General features: G+C 40.3%; 2 protein-coding genes across 7 annotated transcripts in view; one reads left to right on the top strand and one right to left on the bottom strand.

Moving 5' to 3' along the window:
- The first annotated feature begins 8,514 nt into the window (after positions 1–8,514).
- Positions 8,515–23,734, top strand: part of SYDE2 (synapse defective Rho GTPase homolog 2) — a 54,336-nt gene continuing 39,116 nt past the window's right edge. For all 5 annotated transcript variants that reach the window (XM_074381097.1, XM_010350542.3, XM_074381096.1 and 2 more), the window contains exon 1: positions 8,515–9,937. In XM_074381097.1, the coding sequence (XP_074237198.1) occupies positions 8,515–9,937 (1,423 nt within the window). The remainder of the gene's footprint in view (positions 9,938–23,734) is intronic.
- Positions 12,456–23,734, bottom strand: part of DNAI3 (dynein axonemal intermediate chain 3) — a 148,544-nt gene continuing 137,265 nt past the window's right edge. For both annotated transcript variants that reach the window (XR_012512471.1, XM_074381102.1), the window contains one exon: positions 12,456–13,905. The gene's annotated coding sequence lies outside the window, so the exon portion shown is untranslated. The remainder of the gene's footprint in view (positions 13,906–23,734) is intronic.

The following is a 23,734-nucleotide window of genomic DNA, read 5'->3' as shown; positions in this document are numbered from 1 at the left end:
CAAAATAGTAAAACCCCGTCCCTACTAAAAATACAAAAACATTAGCTGGGTATGGTGGTGTGCGCCTGTAGTCCCAGCTACTCCAGAGGCTGAGGCAGGAGAAGTGCTTGAACCCAGGAGGTGGAGGTTTCAGTGGGCCGTCATGAGACTGCACTCCAGCCTGGGCGAGAGAGCAAGACTCTATCTCAAAATAATAATAAGGCAAGAAAATAGTCCTCTTTTTAAAAATTGAGATAAAATTTCCATACTATAAAATTCACCATTTTAAAGTCCAGTATATTGACAAGTTTATACAATCATTATCACAGTCTAATTCCAAAGCATTTTCATCACATTAGGAAGAAACCCCATGTCCTTTAGAAATCATTCATATCCTTCTCCCCCCAGGCTCAGGCAACTACTAATCTACTGTCTGCCTCTATGGATGTGCCTATCTGGACAGTTCATATAAATGGAATGATGCTATGTGATCTTTTGTGTCTGGCCTCTTTCACTTAGTGTAATGTTGCTTTTGTTTTTTTAATTTTTTTGAGACAGGGTCTTTCTTACTCTGTTATCCAGGCTGGAGTGCAGTTGCACCACCTAGGCTCACTGCAGCCTCAACCACCGGGACTCAAACGATTCTTCCACCTCAGCCTCCTGAGTAGCTGGGACTACAGATACAGGCCATTACCTCTAACTAATTCTTTGTACGTTTCAAAGAGACAGGGTCTCACTATGTTGCCAAGGCTGATCTCAAACTTCATGTGCCTTGGCCTCGAAAAATGCCAGGATTACAAGTGTGAGCCACCAGACTTGGCTGGAACATAATGTTTTCAAGGTTTAAAACTGTTGCTTCTTTTAATTCTCTTAACAATACCCTGTGAAACAATGGCAAACCAATTTTACCACAGAGAAAATGGAAACATATATTAACTTGCTCTTGGGCACAAAAATCACACCTTCATTCAACAAACATGTATGGGATGCCTATGCCTGACAGAACTATTCTGCAAAGTGAGGTTCTGGCATTTAGAAAGTAGTAATATCACAAATAAATGGACATCCAATATAACTTTAAAGAGTAATAAGTATAATAAAGAAAAATAAAGCAAAATGAGGTAGATAGGAAATGTGAAGGGTATTACTTTAGATGATGGGGGAGTCAGGGAAGGTCTCTCTGAGGAGGTAACACTTGAAGTGAGACCTGAATAGAGGAAGGGAGTATGTCATGAAGAAATCATTTCAGGCAGAGGAAACAGCAGATGCAAAGGCCTTGAGGAAGGAGTGCGTTTAGTGAGCAAGGAGGAAGCCAGCATGAATGGATGGCTGTGAGAAAAGAGGGGTGAGGAGAGCTGTAGAGGAGGCCAAATATTTGGCCTTGGTTAGGGGTAGCAGGGACACGGCAGAGTATGAGTACAGATAAAGAGGGCTGGTAGAGCTGGTGGTAGAAGGATGAGGAAACTCTCTTCTGTTTGTGATCTCAGTGTAACAAGAAAAGTGGTAACTGAGAGTGAGGAGAGGGTGATGGTGTCAGAAAGTTGAGAGGAGAATGAATGGACCAGGGATATTTGGTAGAGTTATCTAGCAACACCTGGGGACTGTTTGTGATGTGATTTTCTCCAGCCACATTAAGCCTTCCAAAGGCCAATGCAGAGTATGAAGGAAAATCAGTTTTAACCAGGGTTGAGGTTTTGCTAAGTGAGCAGGACAATGGGAAAGAGACAATCAGCTGGGTGCAGTGGCTCATGCCTGTAATTCCAACACTTTGGGAGGGAGAAGAGAGATGATCGCTTGAGGCTAGGAGTTTGAGACCAATTTGGGCTATATAGCAAGACTCTCTCCAAAAAAAAAAAAAAAAAAAAAAGGTAAAACAAAGAATTATATTAAGAGGGACAACAGAGCTGGTGATATATGCAAGCAAATCATTCTACAAGGACCATGCAATCTCAACAGAGAAAGCAGGGAGGAAAGGACAGAAGGGGATTGATAGAGATTATAGGTTAGTCAGGCGTCCCCAAACTGCGGCCCCCTGAGGCCATTTATCCGGCCCCCCGCCCCACTTCAGGAAGGGGCACCTCTTTCATTGGTGGTCAGTTAGAGGAGCACAGTATGTGGCGGCCCTCCAACGGTCTGAGGGACAGTGAACTGGCCCCCTGTGTAAAAAGTTTGGGGACGCCTGCGTTAGTGGAATCAAAGCATTAATGGAGTCTGACTGCCAGAGGAAGTAAGCTAGAAAATAGAAAGTGATATTTTGAGAGGTTGTAGTTATTGGTTACAACAAAGTCTAATGTAAGACTAGGACTGTGTGGCTGAGGTGAGTGGAGGTTAAGATTATTAGAGAAAATAAGCTCAAGAAAATAAAGAGACCAGGGTATTGGATGGACCCTTTTTGTTAATAATGAAATCACCAAGAGGATGACAAGAAAATGGTGAAAAAAAGGAAATAATAAGGAAATACACTAGAATGAATGGAGGGAAGTTAGTGGATAACTACAAAAAGCAGATGACTAAACAGCAAAAAGCAGGGGTATCATTTAATATCACGTATTTCAAAAGAGCTGCAGATTTTTAGAAAGGGGGAATAATGGTCTGGAATTAGCAAAGATGAGCGAGAGTTCACTTCTATGATCAGTGGCTTTGGGGTCCATGACTGATAAAGTTAGGATTTAAACTAGTTCTGATTTCCAGTTATTTCCATTATACAACCTCACGTCTGGACTGGAATTATAGTTCTTGGCCATAGATTTCAATATTCTCTTACCATCTCTGCATTTGGCTGCCCTCAAAGTTGTAGTGCTTTAAACAGTTGCCAGGATCTATTATAAAAATCTGATTCATGTTAAGATTTTAAAAATATATTCTGGAAAATTTCAAACATGTACAGAAACAGAGATACTAGTCTAACAATCCCCCATGTAGCCATCACCCAGTTTCAACACTTATCAGCCCAAAACTCATCCTCATTCTTCCATACCCTCAGTCTCCTTCCTTTGCAGTTACTTTGAAAATAATCCCTGGCTTTATATCATTTCATCTATATTTCAATATTTACCTCTAAAAGATAAAGAGCTATTTTTTTAAAAATCACATCTACAATTAAAATAATTCTTCAGTATCAAATATCCAGTCAGTGTTCAAATCTCCCTATTTGGCTTATAATTTTTTCTAAACAGATGTTTGTTCAGATCAGACTCCAAATAAAGTCAATTCACTACAATTGGTAAATATGTCAAAGAAACTGGGGCCTTTGTGCTGTAGCTTCCAACAGTCTGGGTTTTGTTGATTGCATCCTCACAGTGTTATTTAACATGCTTCTTTGTTTTCTATAATTCCTGGAAATTGGTAATCAAATCTTGAGGTTGGTCAGACACAGGTTTTATTTTCCTAAGAACTCTAACATGAATAAAATGTGGTATATACTTGATCAGAGGTGGTGGTATATACTTGATCAGAGGTTGTACGTCAGGTTGTCTGTTTCTGTGACGTTAGAAGCCACTGGTGATTTTTGCTTAGATCCATTATTTCTGAATGGCGACATTGTATCAATTTTTCTTCATTTATTAGATTGACAACTTGGAAACAGAGCAACTTTCTTTCATGAAGTGATCTGTTACCCTGAAGTCCAATGAGGTCATATAGGAAAGGCAGCCTACACTTTCCCTTTTCTCACCTCCTATTTACTTTTGAAACAGGCTTATGTGAGTGCTTCTGTGGTTGTAAGGGGATGTGTATATTTTGTCTTTAATGTATTCAATTGTAGTTTGTCCTACGTTTAAAACCAGACTACATTTCAGGATGCACTTTTGCATTGTGGTTTAATATGAATAGATTTATCATTAAATGGGAATATAGGATTTCGTTCTAACACCCTTGAGTTGGACTGTACTGAGAAGCATTCAAATGTTTAACAAGCAGCTTCCCAATGTTCAGCTGCATTTCACAAAAGCTCATAAACTATTAAACTCTTTTTTGAAAGGTGACCAACTAAATAATTTATAACAACAAAGATTCAATCCAATGCAAGCATTATTACATCATCTGTCTAGTCTCTTTTTCTATGCAAGGAAATATGGAGTGTAGTGTCTATGGAATCAGACAGATGGGATTTGAAATCCTCTTTACTTATCTTGATAAGCTTTACTCTATATATCCCAAATATATTAATATAATAAAAGAATTTGGAATATCAGTGAATATTCTAAAGCATACATTTCTAAAACATCAGAAAATGCTTGTGCATTTAACAAAAGTCTCTTTTTTCCTACTTGGTTTTTGTTTGTATTTTGAGACAAAATGTTGCTCTATCACCCAGGCTACAGTGCAGTGGCACCATCTTGGCTCACTGCAAACTCCGTCTCCTGGACTCAAAGGATTCTCGTGCCTTAGTCTCCTAAGCAGCTGGGATTACAGGCATGAGCCACCACGCCCAACTAATTTTTGTATTTTTAGTAGAGATAGGGTTTCCATGTTGGCCAGGCTGGTCTTGAACTCCTGGCTTCAAGCGATCTGTCTGCCTCAGCCTCCCAAAGTGCTGGGATTACAGGTGTGAGCCACCATACCCAGCCTATCTTTCTCATTGTTTTTGGTTGGGGGTGGGGATGAGTTAAGGAATATTGCAAATTGCCAGATATTATTAATTATGAAACAGTAAAAATTGCTGTACTGAGAACATGCCATCGTTGATTCTCAGTGCAGTGTTAGTGTGGTCAACTTTAGGCTAAAGTACATTTTACTCCATACTAATGGAGTTGCATGGCAGACCAGGAAGGTCTACTCCAGGGGATCCCTGTAAGGGAGTTTAGGGAAAGAGTACTAGACAAATGGTAGAGCTAAATTTGTCTTCAGTTCCACTAAGAGTATAATGGAAGACTGAACACCAGCGAGGCAGAAATGCAATCTAAATTGACTAGAAAATAACCATAATATACCTAAACATTTCCCTTCTATTACTGTTAAATGTAGCCCTCTGCCTCAACTTGCCCTGCTTTTTTCCCCGTTTCTCTCAGATTGAGTCAGTGCTACTCCATCCCTAGTTTGGCTCCCTGCCTTACTGGAGCCCTTTTATCCCACAGTTGTTATATCTTTTGTGACAGCGCCAACACATAGTTGTTAATTCATGGGGCATCAAAATGATTTCCAAGTCACTGAGAAACAAGTGTAAACACTGAAAAATGACTCCCATCCCCTAATTTTCATGGGAATCTATGGATTAGAAAGATATAAAAATTGAGATAAGTGGGAGAATAAGAAACAAATTGTTAAAAAAGATTTTACAAAGTATAGTTTATGTTCACATCTTGTCATTACCTTAATTATATTATGCATAATATAAGTTTTGTGGGCACTGTCTCTTTAGAATTACATTTTTACCAACTTTTTATTGATGTGTAATGTACATAAAGTGGAATTTACATTATTAAGGTCCTTAAATAGTGTCATATGGCCATGACTGCCTTGTTAGTTTCTGTCGTGACACAAAATATGATAAAATTGTGAATTCATGTGTTAGAACATTCTCAACTTTAAAGTAGCATTAAGTTTAGTTGTGGTATGCTGCATCAAACTTAGTTCTGAGTAATGCCTAGAATAATGCATAGTATTTTATATTGGCCAATAACCAATGTTTTATAACTCCTAAACAAGTGGATAAACAGAGTTCAGGATGAAGTTCAATCAAGATCTTCAAGGTTATATTTTTCTACTCACATATATTTATCTGCATATAGATACATATGCAGCTTATAGTGCCCTTAACGACTATGTTAACTACAAAAATAAAAAGATTTTGCAACAGAGTTGGAATGGAAACAATTTCTGAGATAAAGATCAGATTGTGTTTATAGAACCATGATTGGCAACTTTGCTATCAGTCATTTCCTGTGGGAATATTTCATTGGGACATAGTTTTATGCCTTGACTATTCATTAAATAGCCTTGGGCCCATGGAATGAAAATATTGTAGAACTATAAATATTAATATATGCAAATCATAGTGTAACATTTTATCACATTTCATCGAATTTCTTAGATACGAATGAAGACTATTTAACAAACTTTCTTACTCATTGCTGAAAGAGTTTTAAAACAACACTAATATAGTATGGTCTAGTGGAGAGTTAGGCAATAGACTGGAATTAAAGCCATTTTTCCTCTCTAAATTAAAATTGATACTAATTCAAAAATGTTTATCATGTACAATATATAGTATACTCCTCTGGAGAATATAAAGGTCAATTATAAACAGTTTCTGCCCTTAGGGAGTTAATGAGTTTTCTTGTAAAGGAGCAAGGGCATGTATACAAATTGTATAAAACAAAAAACAGTAAGTATACTATGAGTGGGTGGGAATAAAGTACTACTTAAGTTTAGAAGAACCTGAGATCCTGTCTGGGAGATTAGAGATGACTTCATAGAGAAGAAGGTGGTTGAGCTGAGTTTTATTATTTTATTTTTATTTTTTTGAGACAGAGTCTCCCTCAGTCGTCTAGGTTGGAATGCAGTGGCATGATCTTGGTTCACTGCAGCTTCAATCTCCCAGGCTCAAGTGATCCTCCCACCTAGGCCTCTTGAGTAGCTAGGACCACAGGTGCACACCACCACACCCGGCCAATTTTTTGTGGTTTTGTTTTTTTTTTTCATAGAGAACTGGTTGCTCCCTGTTGCCTAGGCTGGTTTCTAACTCCTGGGCTCAAGCAATCTGCCCACCTCCGCCTCTCAAAGCGCTGAGACTACAGGCATGAGCCCCTGCCCCTCGCCTACAGCAGAGTTTTTGAGAGCAGTAAGATTTCTGCAAATCTCTTATTTGCAAATCTCAGATGCAGGTACAATTATTCCAGGAAGCAGAGACTAGGTACTAATAATAGTAGTACAGTCAAAGCACATTCAGAGATTGAAGCCTTTGGACAACAACAACAACAACAAAACAACGGACATAGGAAAATACACAGTAGTGGGAAATAAGGTGAATTAGGGAAAAATTATTTTATTCTATTCAGTAATGCAGGCATTTATTTTTTTCAACAAATATTTCTTAAGTATTTGAGGATCTACTAATTGCAGGTACTGTGCTAGGTGTTAGTACATTTATGAGTAAGTCAGAAAAAGGCCCTTTCTACTATGCAAACACTAAAAAAGTAACTGAAATCAGGGATGGTAGTGAGAGTGATTCTTATCAGTCACTGATAGATCAATTAATCTCTGGTAACTAGGGGTACTTTAGTTTGCAACTGCTACCCAGAACATAGAACTTAATGTTTTTTGGGAGACAGCCGGTATTTCCAGATTACAGTGTGTCTCAATTTCAATTCAATTGCTTCCCACTATTTAAATTAAAATGAAGTGTTAACTCTTTTATATTAGAAAGCTGCAAACCTGTATGACAGTCTTGTAGGTAGAGTGATGGGGCACACTACATTAGGGGCTCCATTTTATAAGTTTTGGCTGATGTGAGAATTATGTTAGCATGCATTAATTGAAATAAGGAAAAACACTTAAAAGAGATATTGGTGGGGCCGGGCGCGGTGGCTCATGCCTGTAATCCCAGCACTTTGGGAGGCCGAGGAGGGCGGATGCTGACGTCACAAGAAAGAGACCATCCTGGCCATGGTGAAACCCCGTCTCTACTAAAACACAAAAAATTAGCCAGGCCTGGTGGCGCGCGCCTGTAGTCCCAGCTACTCAGGAGGCTGAGGCGGGGGAATCGCTTGAATCCGGGAGACAGAGGTTGCAGTGAGCCAAGATTCTGCCACTGCACTCCAGCCTGGCGAAAGAACAAGACTGCGTCTCAAAGAGAGAGAGAAGAGACACACACACACACACACACACACAGACAGAGAGAGAGAGAGAGAGAGAGAGAGAGAGAGAGACGCGGGTGGGGGGGAGAGACACGGAGGGACGGGGGGGAGAGAGAGAGAGAGAGAGAGATCGGTGATTATTTTTTGGATAAAAGGGCTCTCTTACAGAAAAGAAAACGCTGCAAATTTCCTTTAAATAGCTAGCTCTCTGGGCAATTAAAATGATTGAAACATTTCCAGAACACATGCATTGAGATCACCTGCACTTATACTTTGTCCGTCAAAACACTGTTTTCTCTGAAGCTAGGACTTGCTTTGCCTAAGACATACCTTGTGCAGCTGTGGCGGTGAAGGTGCTGGGGTGACAGCCGGGAGGGCACTTTCCCTTTCTCGGGCTCTAACCAAAACTTTGCTGCCGCCGGCCCAGGCTCACGTTCCCGCTGGTTCTACTTTCCTCTGCCTCAACTCTCCCCGCACCCTCCGCGCTCTGCGCTCCCACCCCGGCTTCCGTCGGTCAGCTTCAGCCGACCTGCTACCCACCTCCCCTCCCGCGGCCTCCGCCTCCACCTGCGCCGCTCGCCCACCCCAGGAACCCACCTCTGCCGCCCGCGGCCCGCGCGCCCCGTCGCGGCCCAGGGCTCCGGGGCATGCGCGTTGCGGCGCCACCGCCCTCCCCCACGCCTTCCCGCGGCAGAGTTATGCCAAGTATGTGAGGAGCCGGCGAGGGCCGGCGCTGGTCATGGGGAGCCGCCGCCGCCTCTGCGAGCGCGGTTTTCTCCGCAGCGGAGCTCCGACCTCTCCCACGGTGGGGGCGAGCCTCGCGGCTAAGGCAGAAGGGATGGCGGACCCTCTCAGGAGGACGCTCTCCAGGCTCCGGGGAAGGCGGGGTCCCCGCGGCGCCGGGGGGCTCGGGCTCCGAGCGGCAGCCGCAGCGGCGGTGGCGGCCTCTTCGGCAGCCGCGGGAGACGCCTGGGGTGCCGCCGATAGCCCCCCACGTGAGCACGCCGCGGGAGCCGCGCCGAGCCTACAGCAGCCCCCGCCGTCACCTGAGGCGTGGCGTCCCGGGGCGCGAGTCCCCGTGGGCCACCCGGAGCAGTCGGGGGCGCTCGGGTCAAGGCCGCGCGGCGGGCAGGAGTCCGTCCCCTGGAGCCACGGGCTCGCTCGCGTCTCTCTGCACGCCCCGGAGGGCTCCGAGGGCAGCGGAGAGGACGAGGACGAAGACGACTGCGACGCCGACTACTACGAAAACCTGCCCGGCGGCTCTCAGCCTGTGCCAGAGCCTGAGGGGGCGGAGGCGGAACGGCGTCCCCCGCCTCCCCCAGCGGCGGGCTCCTCCCCGGGGGCGGAGGGCGGCCGCCTGGAGACAGGCAGGCTGCGGACCCAGTTGCGAGAGGCCTATTATCTGCTGATCCAGGCCATGCACGACCTGCCCCCTGACTCTGGCGCGCGGCGGGGCGGCGGGGGCTTGGCGGATCACGGCTTCCCCGCGGGAGCCCGGGCTCCGGGCCAGCCGCCTTCCCGCGGCGCCGCGGACCGCCGAGCCTGCCCCCGAGACTGGGAGCGGGGAGGCGGCAGACGCCCTCTGCAGCAGGTGTCCCCGCCCCGGTCGCCTCAGAGGGAGTCGGGGGGAGGCCAGCTGCGGTCTCCTTGGATGCGGCTGTCCTGCAGCAGAAGCCTCGAGAGCCTCCGGGTGGGTGCCACGCCGCCTCCCTTCCAGCGGTGGCCGAGCGACAGCTGGATCAGGTGCGACGCGCACGGGGACTGGGACGAGTCCCCGCCACGTGGAGGTGGGATGGACTGCTGGAGCGGGGACCGCGCCCAGGCGGCTGCATCCACCGGCCTCCAGCCTCCAGGCTCCAAGGACCACGGCTGCTCCTCGGGAAGCCCTTTCAGGAATCCAGCGGGGTCCTCTGTGATAGGCAGCGGAAAAGGAGACCTCCAGGAAGGTCCCTCCTTCCTCCGGCCGCCTGCAGTGACAGTCAAGAAGCTGCAGAAGTGGATGTACAAAGGGCGTCTGCTGTCCCTGGGAATGAAGGGTCGTGCCCGTGGGACGGCCCCCATAATCACGGGAACGCAGGCCGCCTCCCCAAATCTGGGCGCTTTGAAAGTGCGTGAAAACCGTGTCCTGTCGGTGTCTCCAGACCAAAGCATTAGGCTAACAGGTAGGATACTTTGCGATCAAAATGCTTGCACCGCGAGCCTTACTGTTTACCAACTGGGCTTGTCTTCAGAGCCAAGAATAAGGTATGTTTTTGCAGACAGGTACGATACCGGACCAAAGTAAGTGGCAGCTTAATTTCGAGGTTACTTAATAAAATGCATTTACTTGGTTTGCTTTTTTTTTTTTTAAATCAGACAGTGGCATGAATAATTCGGGGGTTTTGTGTTTTATTCTTGAAGAACCGGTGTGCCTGTTCCCTAAGGATTATCTAAATGAGTAAAGGTTAAGTTTAACACACTTTTAGTACATTTACAGATGGGCGGTACTGTCTTGGTTTTTATTCTTTGTAGCTCTAGGCAAATCCGTAGACTTTCGTGGAGTTTGTGAACTTGAATTTGATTCAAGGTAGATTTTATAGGCTTCATAAACTGTCATTTTACTCATTACAACTTTTTTTTTGTCTCTCCCAGGCACGCACACACATGCATACATACACACAACCAAAAACCCAAACAAAAAAAAAAATCCTACCATAAGTAGAATTTTTTTAGTCAGGTAGTATTTCACATACACCATCTCTCCACCTGGCTCCCCCCACCAAAGAAACCCCAACAAAGTAAGTAATCTTCATTGTGTGAAAAATCAAGGATACTAGCATTTTAATCAAAAGAAAAATGTTCTTTAGGTATTTTGTTTTAAAAAGAGCAGTCATTTGCAAACTTAAACCCCATTTATATGAGAAGTAAATTAGTTTTTTTTTAAAGTATATGGATCCTTATAATAGGATTATGCTCCCTACTTTGTATGTGCATGATTTTTAACTCTCACTGAAAGCTTAGGTTATCAATTCTAGAAACCTGTCAATTATGTTGTAAATATCAAAATATCTTTCCCAAAAGGAGTACAATATCGTCAAAGTGAGCCAAAACAACATATACTCTTACATATAAAAATTTGTAGCGAGCATAAAGACATAACTCAGGAATACTTCTGAAAACATTAAATTCTGAAATGTAAAAGGCATTCACAGTATGTGGCAGTTTCTCTGGTAGTAATTACAAATCTTACAGGACTGGATTTATACACATTAACTTTGTTTAACCAATAAACACAGCAGTGGGGGGAAACAAAGTTCAGAAAACTTAACCAAACAATGAAGACAAATCAAATGATTCATTCAAAGTGTGTGCCAGCTTGCAGTTTTTTTTCTATCTATAAAGCCCTAATACATACCTGTCAAATTTTATTCTCAAGGTTAAATATTCCATTTCACTGGAACAAAAGGATAGTAGAATGTAAATTCTTTGTTAAGAGAGGTGTACTTTATACCAAGTTCATATTAAACGTGCATTTCCAAGAGTAATTTGTAATTATTTATTATATTTTATTACCACAGTATTTTTACCTCCCCTGATTTTGGCTTAGTTTTAATTCTTGGTACCATAGTTGAATTTCAGCCATAACAAAAAAAATCATCAAATATTTTTGAACCTTTTGTCACAGAGCTAAAACATTTACCATCTGATGGTTTTTAATGCCCTCAGTAGTAAACATTCAAGGGTTTTAAAAGTAATAAATATAGTTGTTTTAAGAATGAAGTTGATTTTTCCATTAAGCAATTAACTAAATGAAACTGCTAACTTTAAAAGAAATTAAAATGAAACAATTATTATATGATAGTATTTTAGATATTTTATGAGAAATCTAAGCCAAAGCTACCGTAATCTCTGGTTTAAACAACTCTCAGTTGTTACTTTCTTTTAAATCACGAATTCCTCTTTCAGGAGAGATGAAAATACTTTGTGTAGTATTTACATATCTAGTATAGATTTCAAGAGCTTTTTAAAAAATTATTTTTCATGAGGTTTAGTTGTTCTGATTAAGACCATTCTGGATACTTTAGGTGGTTCTCATAAAATTTTTATAGCCCCCAAAATGGAGATTTGCTGTCATTTAACAACAGCAGCAATAAAAATAACAGAGGGATTAAGCAGCTTGCCGAAGAACACTCAGTTGGTACCTGTATATGGATTCAAACTCAAGGTGTCATTAGTTTGAAAAAAGCTCCTATTTATGTAAGATCACAGACTCTAGAGTTCTTTAAAGGTCTGATCCAATTAATTCTATTAAATTGCTTGGATTGAGGATATGGGTGAATTTCGACAAGGCATAGGGGTGGGAAGTAACTTCCTCACAGTTTCGGAGAAGATGGGAGAATCTTAGGCTAGGTTTTAAGACATTTTAAAAAGTAATTGCTGTATCCGTTTTAAACGTTTACCTTTAAATATTTACTTCAAATTGATGTTACTTGGATTCTACTTTTAACTCATATTTTCTGCAAAACTTATTTGGAGCGGTCTAGATGTAGCAGTACATTCTTGTTTATGTAAAGATGTTAAATATCCTAAAATATTTATATCACATTTTTCAGTACAATATTATTCATAAGATATTTTCTGTCAAAATAAAGTTATATTTAGAATTTGTAATACAGAATAATTATTCAATGAAATGGAGATACTTTATACAGGTATTTTGAAAATTTTTGAGATTGACAAATGGAAACACAAATGATATTCTGTTTTGATTTCTGGCTCTTACTAAGAACTTTTGATAGTTTATAATGTCAAAGGATTTGATATAGTTAAGTATGTAGTGTTTACAGATTAGCCATTTGTTCCTAATTGAGATAGTTATTTAAGAAATCTAAAGTCATTACACATAGTAAAAATTATCAAGTTTCTGCAAGCCTTAAGATTACAAAGGAATTTTAATCTGTTTGCCAACTATACATCATTATAAATCTTTATAAATAAGTTTTAATTAGCATATAGTTTTCATGAACAAATTCAAAAGCACCTTTTATTGCTTTAAAAAAATAGCCTACTTTGACTCCACTTCTCCTGCTACATGGTCTGTGAAAGAAAAAACTTTAGACTTATAACTTAGTATTTTGTCTAAAATTTGAGACAATTATTTTAAGGTAGTATTAATTAGTTTGGTATGATTTAACCATCTTAAAGTGAAGTTGACACTATGACTTGATTCCCATCTACTTTTCTCAAGTATTTGTAACTCTGATTTCTTATCTTTATGAATTACATAATCTTTATGAATTTTTCCAACAATTTTTTTCTGTATTGGCCCTCTTAAAGATGAGTAGCAATAGGTATGTAGTTTTTGACAGTCTTCTAGTTTTAAATCTCTTCCTGAGAGATCCTGCTATTGTAGTGCTAGAAAGCAAGTGCAGTTGCTTTTTTTTTCTTTTTCTGGAAGAATGCCATGGAACATTGGAGTTGCTGGTGGCTGGAAAACTTTGAGAACTACAAATTCAGCAGAAAATAATGTTGTGTTGATTTGAAAGTCCTACATTTCTAGACCAGTGGTTCCCAAGAGATGTTGTGTTTATTTTTTGAGAAGGCCATTTGCTAAACCTTTGCCACTCAAAATGTGGTTCACTGTTATAGAGCAGTGCTTTTCAAATTTAATGTGCATATGAATTCCCTGGAAATTTTGTTAAAATGCAGATTCTATAGGTGTGGGTTGGGGACCTGAAATTCTGCACCCAGTGTAGATGCTGCTGTCTGGTGGACCATGCTTTTGGATAGTAAGCTGCTAGAGCTCTCACATCCCTGAAGTTAAAAAAAGAAAAAAATTTACCTTATTTTGATACTTGGTACTAAAGTACCATCTAGAGCAAAGCCTTTGGGCTCTTTCTGCTTCCGTTTTATGTATATTAATTAACACTTACTACTTACATATTACAAATTTGAGCAATTCCCTCCATATTGTTCTCATCTTGGCGCTAACAAATATTAGTGAGATTTTGGAATCCGCAAGAGAGGAGGCTGTATAGTATAATGGTTAACAGAATAGAGATTCTGGGTTCTGGTCAGACTCTACCACTTACCAGGCTTGTGACCTTGGATGAGTTAACTCAGCCTTGCGTAGCCTCAGTCCCTCAGGTTGCTGTGAGGATGAAAAAAGATAATCCATTTGGTACTGTGCCTGACACTTACTTGTTATTATCCAGAGGCAGGCAAGCAGGCTTTGTGAGAATACTGCTTTGCCTCAGATCATGATTCTGGATGGAGAGTGAAAAGGTTGGAGTTGAGGAGTACTGCCTTGAGGAGCACTGAGAATTGAGCTAGAGGACACCTTTTGGTGGGTACTTACTTATTCTGCTCATCTTTTGTGCTTTATCTTGTTGCTCCCGGTTACTTTTGTGGAACTGAGAACAGCCTCAGAGCTTTCTCCTCTACTTTCCTGTCTCAAAGCTAACACACAGCTTTTTTTTCCTTAGGGTTTTTATTCAGTCACAAGGGGAGTAAAATAAAAGAAAAAAGGTGCTTCTTTCCTTTTCATTCTACCCGCCTCCCCCTTTTAGATTTGTCTAGGAAAGATAAAGATACACATATATACACACACAGAAACCTAAGACTTGTTTATTTTAGTAATTTCATCTGAACTGCCAAGTTTGACTGTAAGCAGGGTATCTTTGTACTTAATGCAGACACCGGATTTTAATAAATATTAAAATGTTCAATGCTTTTAAAACATAGATTTATATATCTAATACAATGTTCATAAGAATACTTTTATTTAGGATTTTTAAAAAGAGGTAAGGAAAAGCAAGAGAGCTTGTTTCTGCAGTAGAATTTTTTAAATGATGAAAAGATGTCTCTCTAGGTACTACACATTTTCAATGAGGGTTGAAATATATAATTTCTTGGAAAATTAGCTGATGTATTTGAGCTGGAGGCACTGGTTAAATGTTCAGTAATAGTAAGTCATCTAGATTTATTATGAAATAATAGTTGAGAAAACAGAATTGGCTTGGGTAGTTCACCACTGTGTGGAATATTTTTCTGAGTGAAAAACTTTCAATTGCCACTCTGTATTCACTTACAGATTAAAAGTAAAATTACTTTAATTAGAATCTGAAAATTATCCCATAACATGTATAGTTACAAGAGACTAAGGACTCTTTTGCCTTGTAAGTTTGCATACTTATTTTTATATTTTTACTTGTACCTTCTTTCTGTGTGTGCGTGTGTATATGTATATAACATGTTATATTTTTATATTATATATACATATATTTTATATATTATGTACATTTTAATATATAGGTAACAGTGAGACAGTCTATAAAAAAATTTATAATTTATAAATAATATATATTATATATATAATCTGGAGCTAAAACTCTTAAATTTATGCTAATAGGGTTAAACATTAATTTTTGCATTAAATGAAAGGGAAGATTGCAAATAGCTTTCCATTTCTATGAATTTACATACATATGCATCCATTTAATTTAACTGAGATAAAAATGTTTTAAATAATTTAAAAATAATTGCTCAAAGTTTATTATCTTGAATAATGTGTTGCTTAATTCAGTTTAATAACTAAATTTGGCCTTTATAATATATATTTATAATATATAAATTATAATAATGTGGCATTTATCGATAAATTTAAACTTTAGCATCATGTGTTTTTAAATATTTGGCAATAGCAATCAGAGTATATGGTTTCAATTTTTTGTAGTTTGTAATTTCATTGAAAATAGTGGTGAGATGGTGGCTCACACCAGTAATCCCAGCCCTTTGGGTGGCGGAAGCAGGAGGATCATGTGAGCCTGGGAGTTCCAGACCAGCCTAGACAACATAGTAAGACCCTGTCTCTACTAAAATCCTCCCCCAAATTTAGCCAGTCATGGTGGTATACACCTGTAGTCCTAGTGAGGCTAAGGCGGAAGGATCACTTGAGCCTGGAGGTTAACTTGAGCCTGGAAGGTTGAGGTTGCCATGAGCCATAATTGTGCCACTGTGCTCCAACCTGGGTGATAGAGTGAGACCCTGTCTAGTAAAATAAAAATTCCTTTTAATATTATACTTTCATTAAATGATTATATCAATGGAAGTATCAACTTGCTTAAACAGGGGATAGTGGTAGCTTAATTTTTCTCATTGCAGTTCCTTGGAATGTAGTTTTGTCTGTCAGAAAACTCCAAGACTTAAACTAATGAATGTGTCTAGCTATACAAAATTTTGGAATTTCCAGGAGATTGTCTGAGAAAAAGATAAGATGTGGCTCATAGCCATTATGAGTAATATAATTTTATATTGTGTGCCTCAAATTTAAATTGGGTCAAACTGTAATATCCTGTGAAGGTCTAAAATGCTGTTAAGTAATACTAGATTTGAACTTAAATGTGAAATAGATTTAGACTTCAGTGCACCTGGCAAAATCATGTGATCACTGAAAACCCAGAAACCCCGGTGATTCCTGAGTATGTGTTGATTTTCAGTTGTTAATTTTAAGTGTAATGGAGATAGAACCAAAGAAAAGACTCTTGAATTTTCTTATAGTAGCCTAGGTATATCACTACAGACTTTGGAGTCAGAAGAGTTTGAGTGCTGCCTTTTCCATTAACTAACAAGGTGCTCTTGAACAAGTTTCTTGATGTTTTCGAGTACAACTTTATAGTTTCAAGTGTTTTGAACATTATTTCACTTAGTCCTTACCAGCAGCCACTTTATAAGATAAATTGGGATGAACGTCCCTATGCTCAGGGAGGGTTGCCTGTACTGTCTGTGGTAGCATGGTGTGGGAAGCATGGTATGGTTTGTGGGTAGCATGGTGAGTGGAGCATGGGTTTTAAGGTTAGACAGACTTAAATTTGAATCCTGGGGCTAGCGACTTGACCATATTTCTTATATTCCTTGAGACCCATGATGGTAATCATACCTGTTTCATAGGATTGTTCTAGAGGTTAAATGAGGTTGGGGGCCTCCTTACTGCTTTCTCTCTCATGCCTAACACTTAATAGTCACTCAATTGTGGAGTAAATAAATGCCTGACATAGTAGGTATTCTTGGGATTTCCTTCCCTTCTGATTTCTAGTCTAATTCCTGCATCTGGAATTGAACGTGACTAGTAATTTGTGTTAAGGTTAGTTTGTTTATTTATTTATTATTAATCTGCTTGGTTGAGTACATGTTTAGGATTTTTTTTAAAGACAAATTTACCTTTCTTTTTCTTTCTTTCTTTCTTTCTTTTTTTTTTTTTTTGAGACATGGTCTCACTCTTGCCCAGGCTAAAGTGCAGTGGCACAATCATAGCTCACTGCAGCGTCACATTCCTAAGTATTTGAGATATCCCGTTGGACTATGAATTTCCTTTTTTTTTTTTCCTTGTCTGAACTTTTGAATGATTTTATTTAAGGTTTTCTTTCTTTTTTTTTTTTTAATACTGTATATCTATTTTATTGCACTTTAGGTTCTGGGGTACATGTGAAGGACATGAAGAATTGTTGCATAGGTACATATATGGCAATGTGGTTTGCTGCCTCCATCCCCATCACCTATATCTGGCATTTATTCCCATGTTATCCCTCCCCAACTCCCTACCCCCCACTGTCCCTCCCCTATCCCCCCCACCATGGACCTTGGTGTGTGATGCTCCCCTCCCAGTGTCCATGTGTTCTCATTTTTCAATACCTGCCTATGAGTGAGAACATGCGTTGTTTGATTTTCTGTTCTTGTGTCCCTTTGCTGAGAATGATGATTTCCAGGTTCATCCATATCCCTACAAAGGACACAAACTCATCGTTTTTTATGGCTGCATAGTATTCCATGGTGTATATGTGCCACATTTTCCCTGTCCAGTCTATCATTGATGGGCATTTGGGTTGGTTCCAAGTCTTTGCTATTATAAACAGTGCTGCAGTGAACATATGTATGCATGTGTCTTTATAACAGAACAATTTATAATCTTTGGATATATACCCAGTAATGGGATTGCTGGGTCAAATGGAATTTCTATTTCTAGGTCTTTGAGAAATCACCACACTGTCTTCCACAATGGTTGAACTAATTTCCACTCCCACCAACAGTGTAAAAGTGTTCCTGTTTCTCCACATCCTCTCCAGCACCTGTTGTCTCCAGATTTTTTAATGATTGCCATTCTAACTAGCGTGAGATAGTATCTCAATGTAGTTTTGATTTGCATTTGTCTAATGACCAGTGATGATGAACATTTTTTCATATGTTTGTTGGCCTCATATATGTCTTCTATCCTTCACCCACTTTTGAATGGGTTTATTTGTTTTTTTCTTGTAAATCTTTGTAGATTCTGGATATTAGCCCTTTGTTGGATGGGTAGATTGCAAAAATTTTTTCCCATTCTGTTGGTTGCCAGTTCATTCTAATCATGGTTTCTTTTGCTGTGAAGAAGCTCTTTAGTTTAATTAGATCCCATTTGTCTATTTTGGCTTTTGTTGCCAATGCTTTTGGTGTTTTAGTCATGAAGTCCTTGCCTATGCCTATGTCCTGAATGGTTGTGCCTAGGTTTTCTTCTAGGGTTTTTATGGTGTTAGGTCTTATGTTTAAGTCTTTAATTCATCTGAAGTTAATTTTAGTGTAAGTTGTCAGGAAGGGGTCCAGTTTCTGCTTTCTGCACATGGCTAGGCAGTTTTCCCAACACCATTTATTAAACAGGGAATCCTTTCCCCATTGCCTGTTTTTGTTAGGTTTGTCAAGGAACAGATGGTTGTAGATGTGTGGCGTTGCCTCCAAGGCCTCTGTTCTGTTCCATTGGTCTGTATCTCTGTTTTGGTACCAGTATCATGCTGTTTTGATTACTGTAGCCTTGTAGTATCGTTTGAAGTCAGGTGGCATGATGCCTCCAGCTTTGTTCTTGTTGCTTAGAATTGACTTGGCTATGTGGGGTCTCTTCTGGTTCCATATTAAGTTTAAGGTGGTTTTTTCCAGTTCTGTGAAGACGGTCATAGGTAGCTTGATGGGGATAGTGTTGAATCTGTAAATTACTTTAGGCAGTATGGTCATTTTCACAATATTAATTCTTCCTAAACATGAGCATGGAATGTTTTTCCATCTGTTTGTGTCCTTATTTCCTTGAGCAGTGGTCTGTAATTCTCCTTCAAGAGGTCCATTACATCCTTTGTTAGTTGTATTCCTAGGTATTTTATTCTCTTTGTAGTAATTGTGAATGGCAGTTCGTTCTTGATTTGGCTCTCTTTAAGTCTGTTATTGGTATATAGGAATGCTTGTGATTTTTGCACATTGATTTTGTATCCTGAGACTGCTGAAGTTGCTTATCAGTTTCAGGAGGTTTTGGGCTGAGACGATGGGGTCTTCTAAGTATACAATCATGTCATCTGCAAATAGAGACAATTTGACTTCCTCCTTTCCTAATTGACCACCCTTTATTTCTTTTTCTTGCCTGATTGCTCTGGCTAGAACTTCTAATACTATATTGAATAGGAGTGGTTAGAGAGGGCATCCTTGTCTAGTGCCAGATTTCAAAGGGAATGAGTCCAGTTTTTGCCCATTCAGTATGATAATTGGCTTTGGTTTGTCATAAATAGCTTTTATTATTTTGAAATACATTCCGTTGATACATAGTTTATTGACAGTTTTTAACATAAAAGGCTGTTGAATTTTGTTGAAGGCCTTCTCTGCATCTATTGAGATAATCATGTGGTTTTCGTCTTTGGTTCTGTTTAAGTGGTGGATTACATTTATAGACTTGGCGTATGTGGAACCAGCCTTGCATCCCAGGATGAAGCTTTCTTGATCATGGCAGATAAGCTTTTTGATGTACTGTTGCAATCGATTTGCCAGTATTTTATTGAAAATTTTTGCATCTGTGTTCATCATGGATATTGGCCTGAAATTTTCTTTTTTTGTTGAGTCTCTGCCAGGTTTTGGTATCAGGATGATGTTGGTCTCATAAAATGATTTGGGAAGGATTCCCTCTTTTTGGATTGTTGGGAATAGTTTCAGAAGGAGTGGTACCAGCTCATCTTTGTATGTCTGATAAAATTCGGCTGTGAACCCATCTGAACCTTGGCTTTTTTTGGTTGGTAGCTATTAACCGCTGCCTCAACTTCAGCTCTCATTATTGGTCTATTCAGGGTTTTGACTTCTTCCTGGTTTACGCTTGGGAGGGTGCAAGCGTCCAGGAATTTATCCGTTTCTTCCAGGTTTACTGGTTTATGTGCATAGAGTTGTTTGTAGTAATCTCTAAAGGTGCTTTGCATTTCTGTGAAATCTGTGGAGATATCCCCTTTATTGTTTTTTATTGCATCTATTTGATTATTATCTCTTTTTTATTAATCTGGCTAGTGGTCTGTCTATTTTGTTGATCTTTTCAAAATACTAGCTCCTGGATTTATTGACTTTTTAAAGTGTTTTTTGTGTCTCTATTTCCTTCAGTTCTGCTCTGATCTTTGTTATTTCTTGTCTTCTGCTAGGTTTTGAGTTTTTTTGATCTTGCTCCTCTAGCTCTTTCAAGTTTAATGATAGGGTGTCGATTTTAGATCTTTCCTTGCTTCTCATGTGGGCATTTATTACTATAAATTTTCCTCTAGACACTGCTTTAAATGTGTCCCAGAGATTCTGGTATGTTGTGTCTTCTTTCTCGTTGGTTTCAAAGAACATCTTTATTTCTTCCTTCATTTCATTGTTTATCCAGTCAACATTCAAGAGCCAGTTGTTCAGTTTCCACGAAGTTGTGCAGTTCTGAGTTAGTTTCTGAATTCTGAGTTCTAGTTTGATTGCACTGTGGTCTGAGAGACTGTTTGTTGTGATTTCCATTCTTTTGCATTTGCTGAAGAGTGATTTACTTGCAATTATGTGGTCAGTTTTAGAGTAGGTGTGATGTGGTGCTGAAAAGAATGTATATTCTGTGGATTTTGGGTGGAGAGTTCTGTAAATGTCTATTAGGTTTGCTTGGTCCAGATCTGAGTTCAAGGCCTGGATATCCTTGTTAATTTTCTGTCTCATTAATCTGTCTAATATTGACAGTGGAGTGTTAAAGTCTCCCACTATTATTGTGTGGGAGTCTAAGTCTCTTTGTAGGTCACTAAGAACTTGCTTTATGTATCTGAGTGCTCCTGTATTAGGTGCATATATATGTAGGATTGTTAGATCTTCTATTTGCATTGATCCTTTTACCATTATGTAATGTCCTTCTTTGTCTCTTTTGATCTTTGTTGGCTTAAAGTCCATTTTATCAGAGACTAGGATCGCAAATCCTGCTTTTTTTTGGTCTCCATTTGCTTCGTAATTCTTCCTCCATCTCTTTATATTGAGCCTGTGTGTATCCTTGCATGTTAGATGGGTTTCCTGTATACAGCACACCAATGGGTTTTGACATTTTATCCAATTTGCCAGTCTGTGTCTTTTGATGGGGCATTTAATCCATTTACATTTAAGGTTAATATTGTTATCAGTGAATTTGATCCTGCCATCTTGATGCTAGCTGGCTGTTTTGCCCATTAGTTGATGCAGTTTCTTCATTGTGTTGATGCTCTTTACCATTTGTATGTTTTTGGAGTGGCTGGTACTGGTTGTTCCTTTCTATGTTTAGTGCCTCTTTCAGGAGCTCTTATAAAGCAGGCCTGGTGGTGATGAAATCTCCGAGTACTTGCTTGTTCGCAAAGGATTTTATTTTTCCTTCACTTATGAAGCTTAGTTTGGCTGGATATGAAATTCTGGGTTGAAAGTTCTTTTGTTTAAGGATGTTGAATATTGGCCCCCTACTCTCTTCTGGCTTGTAGAGTTTCTGCTGAGAGATCTGCTGTGAGTCTGATTGTCTTGCCTTTGTGGGTAACCCAACCTTTCTCTCTGGCTGCCCTTAGCATTTTTTTAATCATTTCAACCCTGGTGAATCTGCTGATTATGTGCCTTGGGGTTGCTCTTCTTGAAGAATATCTTTGTGGTGGTCTCTGTATTTCCTGGACTTGAATATTGGCCTGCCTTGCTAGGTTGGGGAAGTTCTCCTGGATAATATCTTGAAGAGTGTTTTCCAGCTTGGATTCATTCTGTCCTTCACATTCAGGTACACCTATCAAATGTAGATTAGGTCTTTTCACATAATCCCATAATTCTTGGAAGCTTTGTTCATTTGTTTTTACTGTTTTTTTCTCTAATCTTGCCTTCTCGTTTTATTTCATTGAGTTGATCTTCAGTCTCTGATATCCTTTCTTCTGCTTGGTCGATTCGGCTATTGAAACTCGTGTATGCTCTGCAAAGTTCTCATGTTGTGTTTTTCAGCTCCATCAATTCATTTATATTCCTCTCTAAGCTGTTTATTCTCATTAGCATTTCGTCAAACCTTTTTTCAAGGTTCTTAGTTTCTTTGCATTGGGTTAGAACATGTTCCTTAGCTCACAGAAGTTTGTTATTATCCACCTTCTGAAGCCTGTTTCTATCAATTCATCAGACTAATTCTCCATCCAGCCTTGTTCCTTTGCTAGTGAGGAATTGTGATCCCTTGGAGGAGGAGAGGTGTTCTGGTTTTGGGTGTTTTCATCCTTTTTACACTGGTTTCTTCCCATCTTTGTGGATTTATCTACCTATGGTCTTTGTAGTTCGTGACTTTCAAATGGGGTCTCTGAGTGGACATCCTTTTTGTTGATGATGAAGTTAATTCTTTGTTTCTTAGTTTCCCTTCTAACAGTCAGGCCGCTCTGCTGTAGGACTGCTGGAAGTTTATTCCAGACCCTGCTTGCCTGGGGATCACCTACAGCAGCTGCAGAACACTAAGGGTTGATGACAGTTTCTTCTTCAGTTATCTTTGTCCCAGAAGACTAACCACCAGATGTAAGGCTAAGCTCTCCTTTACTAGGTATCTCTTTGTGTATATGGGGGTCGGGGAGCTGCTTGAGGGGACAGTCTGTCCCTTATAGGAGCTCAAGTGCTGTGCTGTGAGCTCTGTTGTTCTGTTCAGAGCTGCTGGGCAGGTACATTTAAGTCTGCTGCAGCAGATCTCATAACTGCCTTTTTTTCCCAGGTGCTCTGTCCTGGGAAGGTGGGGCTTTATTTATAAGTTTGTGATGGGCTACCACCTTTTTTCAGAGATGCCCTCGCCAGTGAGGAGGTAGCCTAGTCACAGTCTGCAGCAGAGGTGTTGCTGAGCTGCTGTGGGCTCTGCCCAGCTGCTGTGGGAACTTCCTTGCAGTTTTGTTTATAGAGGTATAATTAGAACTGCCTTGATAATGGTGATCTGCATCAGTAACGGCAGACTGTCTCTGTAATGCGGACTGCCTCGGTAATGGCGGACTGCCTCGGTAATGGTGGACTGCCTCAGAAATGTCCTACTGCCTTGGTAGTGTTGGACTGCCACGCTAATGGCGGATGCCCTTCCCCCAACAGAGATGAGTTCAGCTGTGCTTGCGGTGAAACTCTCAATCCAGAGCAGTTCAGATTGCTGGTCTTTGTGGGGGTGGGACCAGCTGCACCAGATCACCTGGCTCTGTTTCAGCCCCCTTTTTTTCATTTGAACGGGTGACTCTATCTCCCAGGCGTTCCAGTTGCCAGTTGAAACAGTGTCCAGATTTGCATGAGTTTTTGTGCGCAGACCTGCTGCGCTGGCTGAAACAGCCATGCTGAGACTGGTGGCGCTTTTCCGCCTAGGAATCTCCTGATTTGTGGGCAGTAAAAATTTGTTTGGAAATGCGTTTTCACTGGAAACTGCAATCCAGAGCTGTTCCTGTTCGGCCATCCTATTTAAGGTTTTCTTCACTGAGCAGGTTTCCTATGGAGAAGTCTAATTGATGGGTCGAATGCAAGCATTTCATGGAGTCATGCTGTGACTGATACATCCACACAGTCCATGTGGGATCTGCTGTCCCCACCATGAGGTCAATGGCAGCCTGGACGGCAGGACTGGACTTCATGTTTGCCCACTCTTTTGCTGGTCTCTGTGGAAGGCAGCTCTCTGGACCGTATGACAGGCACCATGTATCCTGCTGCGCCAGTGT

Source organism: Saimiri boliviensis, chromosome 11 (genome assembly GCF_048565385.1).
Source record: "Saimiri boliviensis isolate mSaiBol1 chromosome 11, mSaiBol1.pri, whole genome shotgun sequence".
In the NCBI taxonomy this organism is placed as follows: domain Eukaryota; kingdom Metazoa; phylum Chordata; class Mammalia; order Primates; family Cebidae; genus Saimiri; species Saimiri boliviensis.
This window is presented reverse-complemented; position numbering and strand designations above follow the sequence as displayed.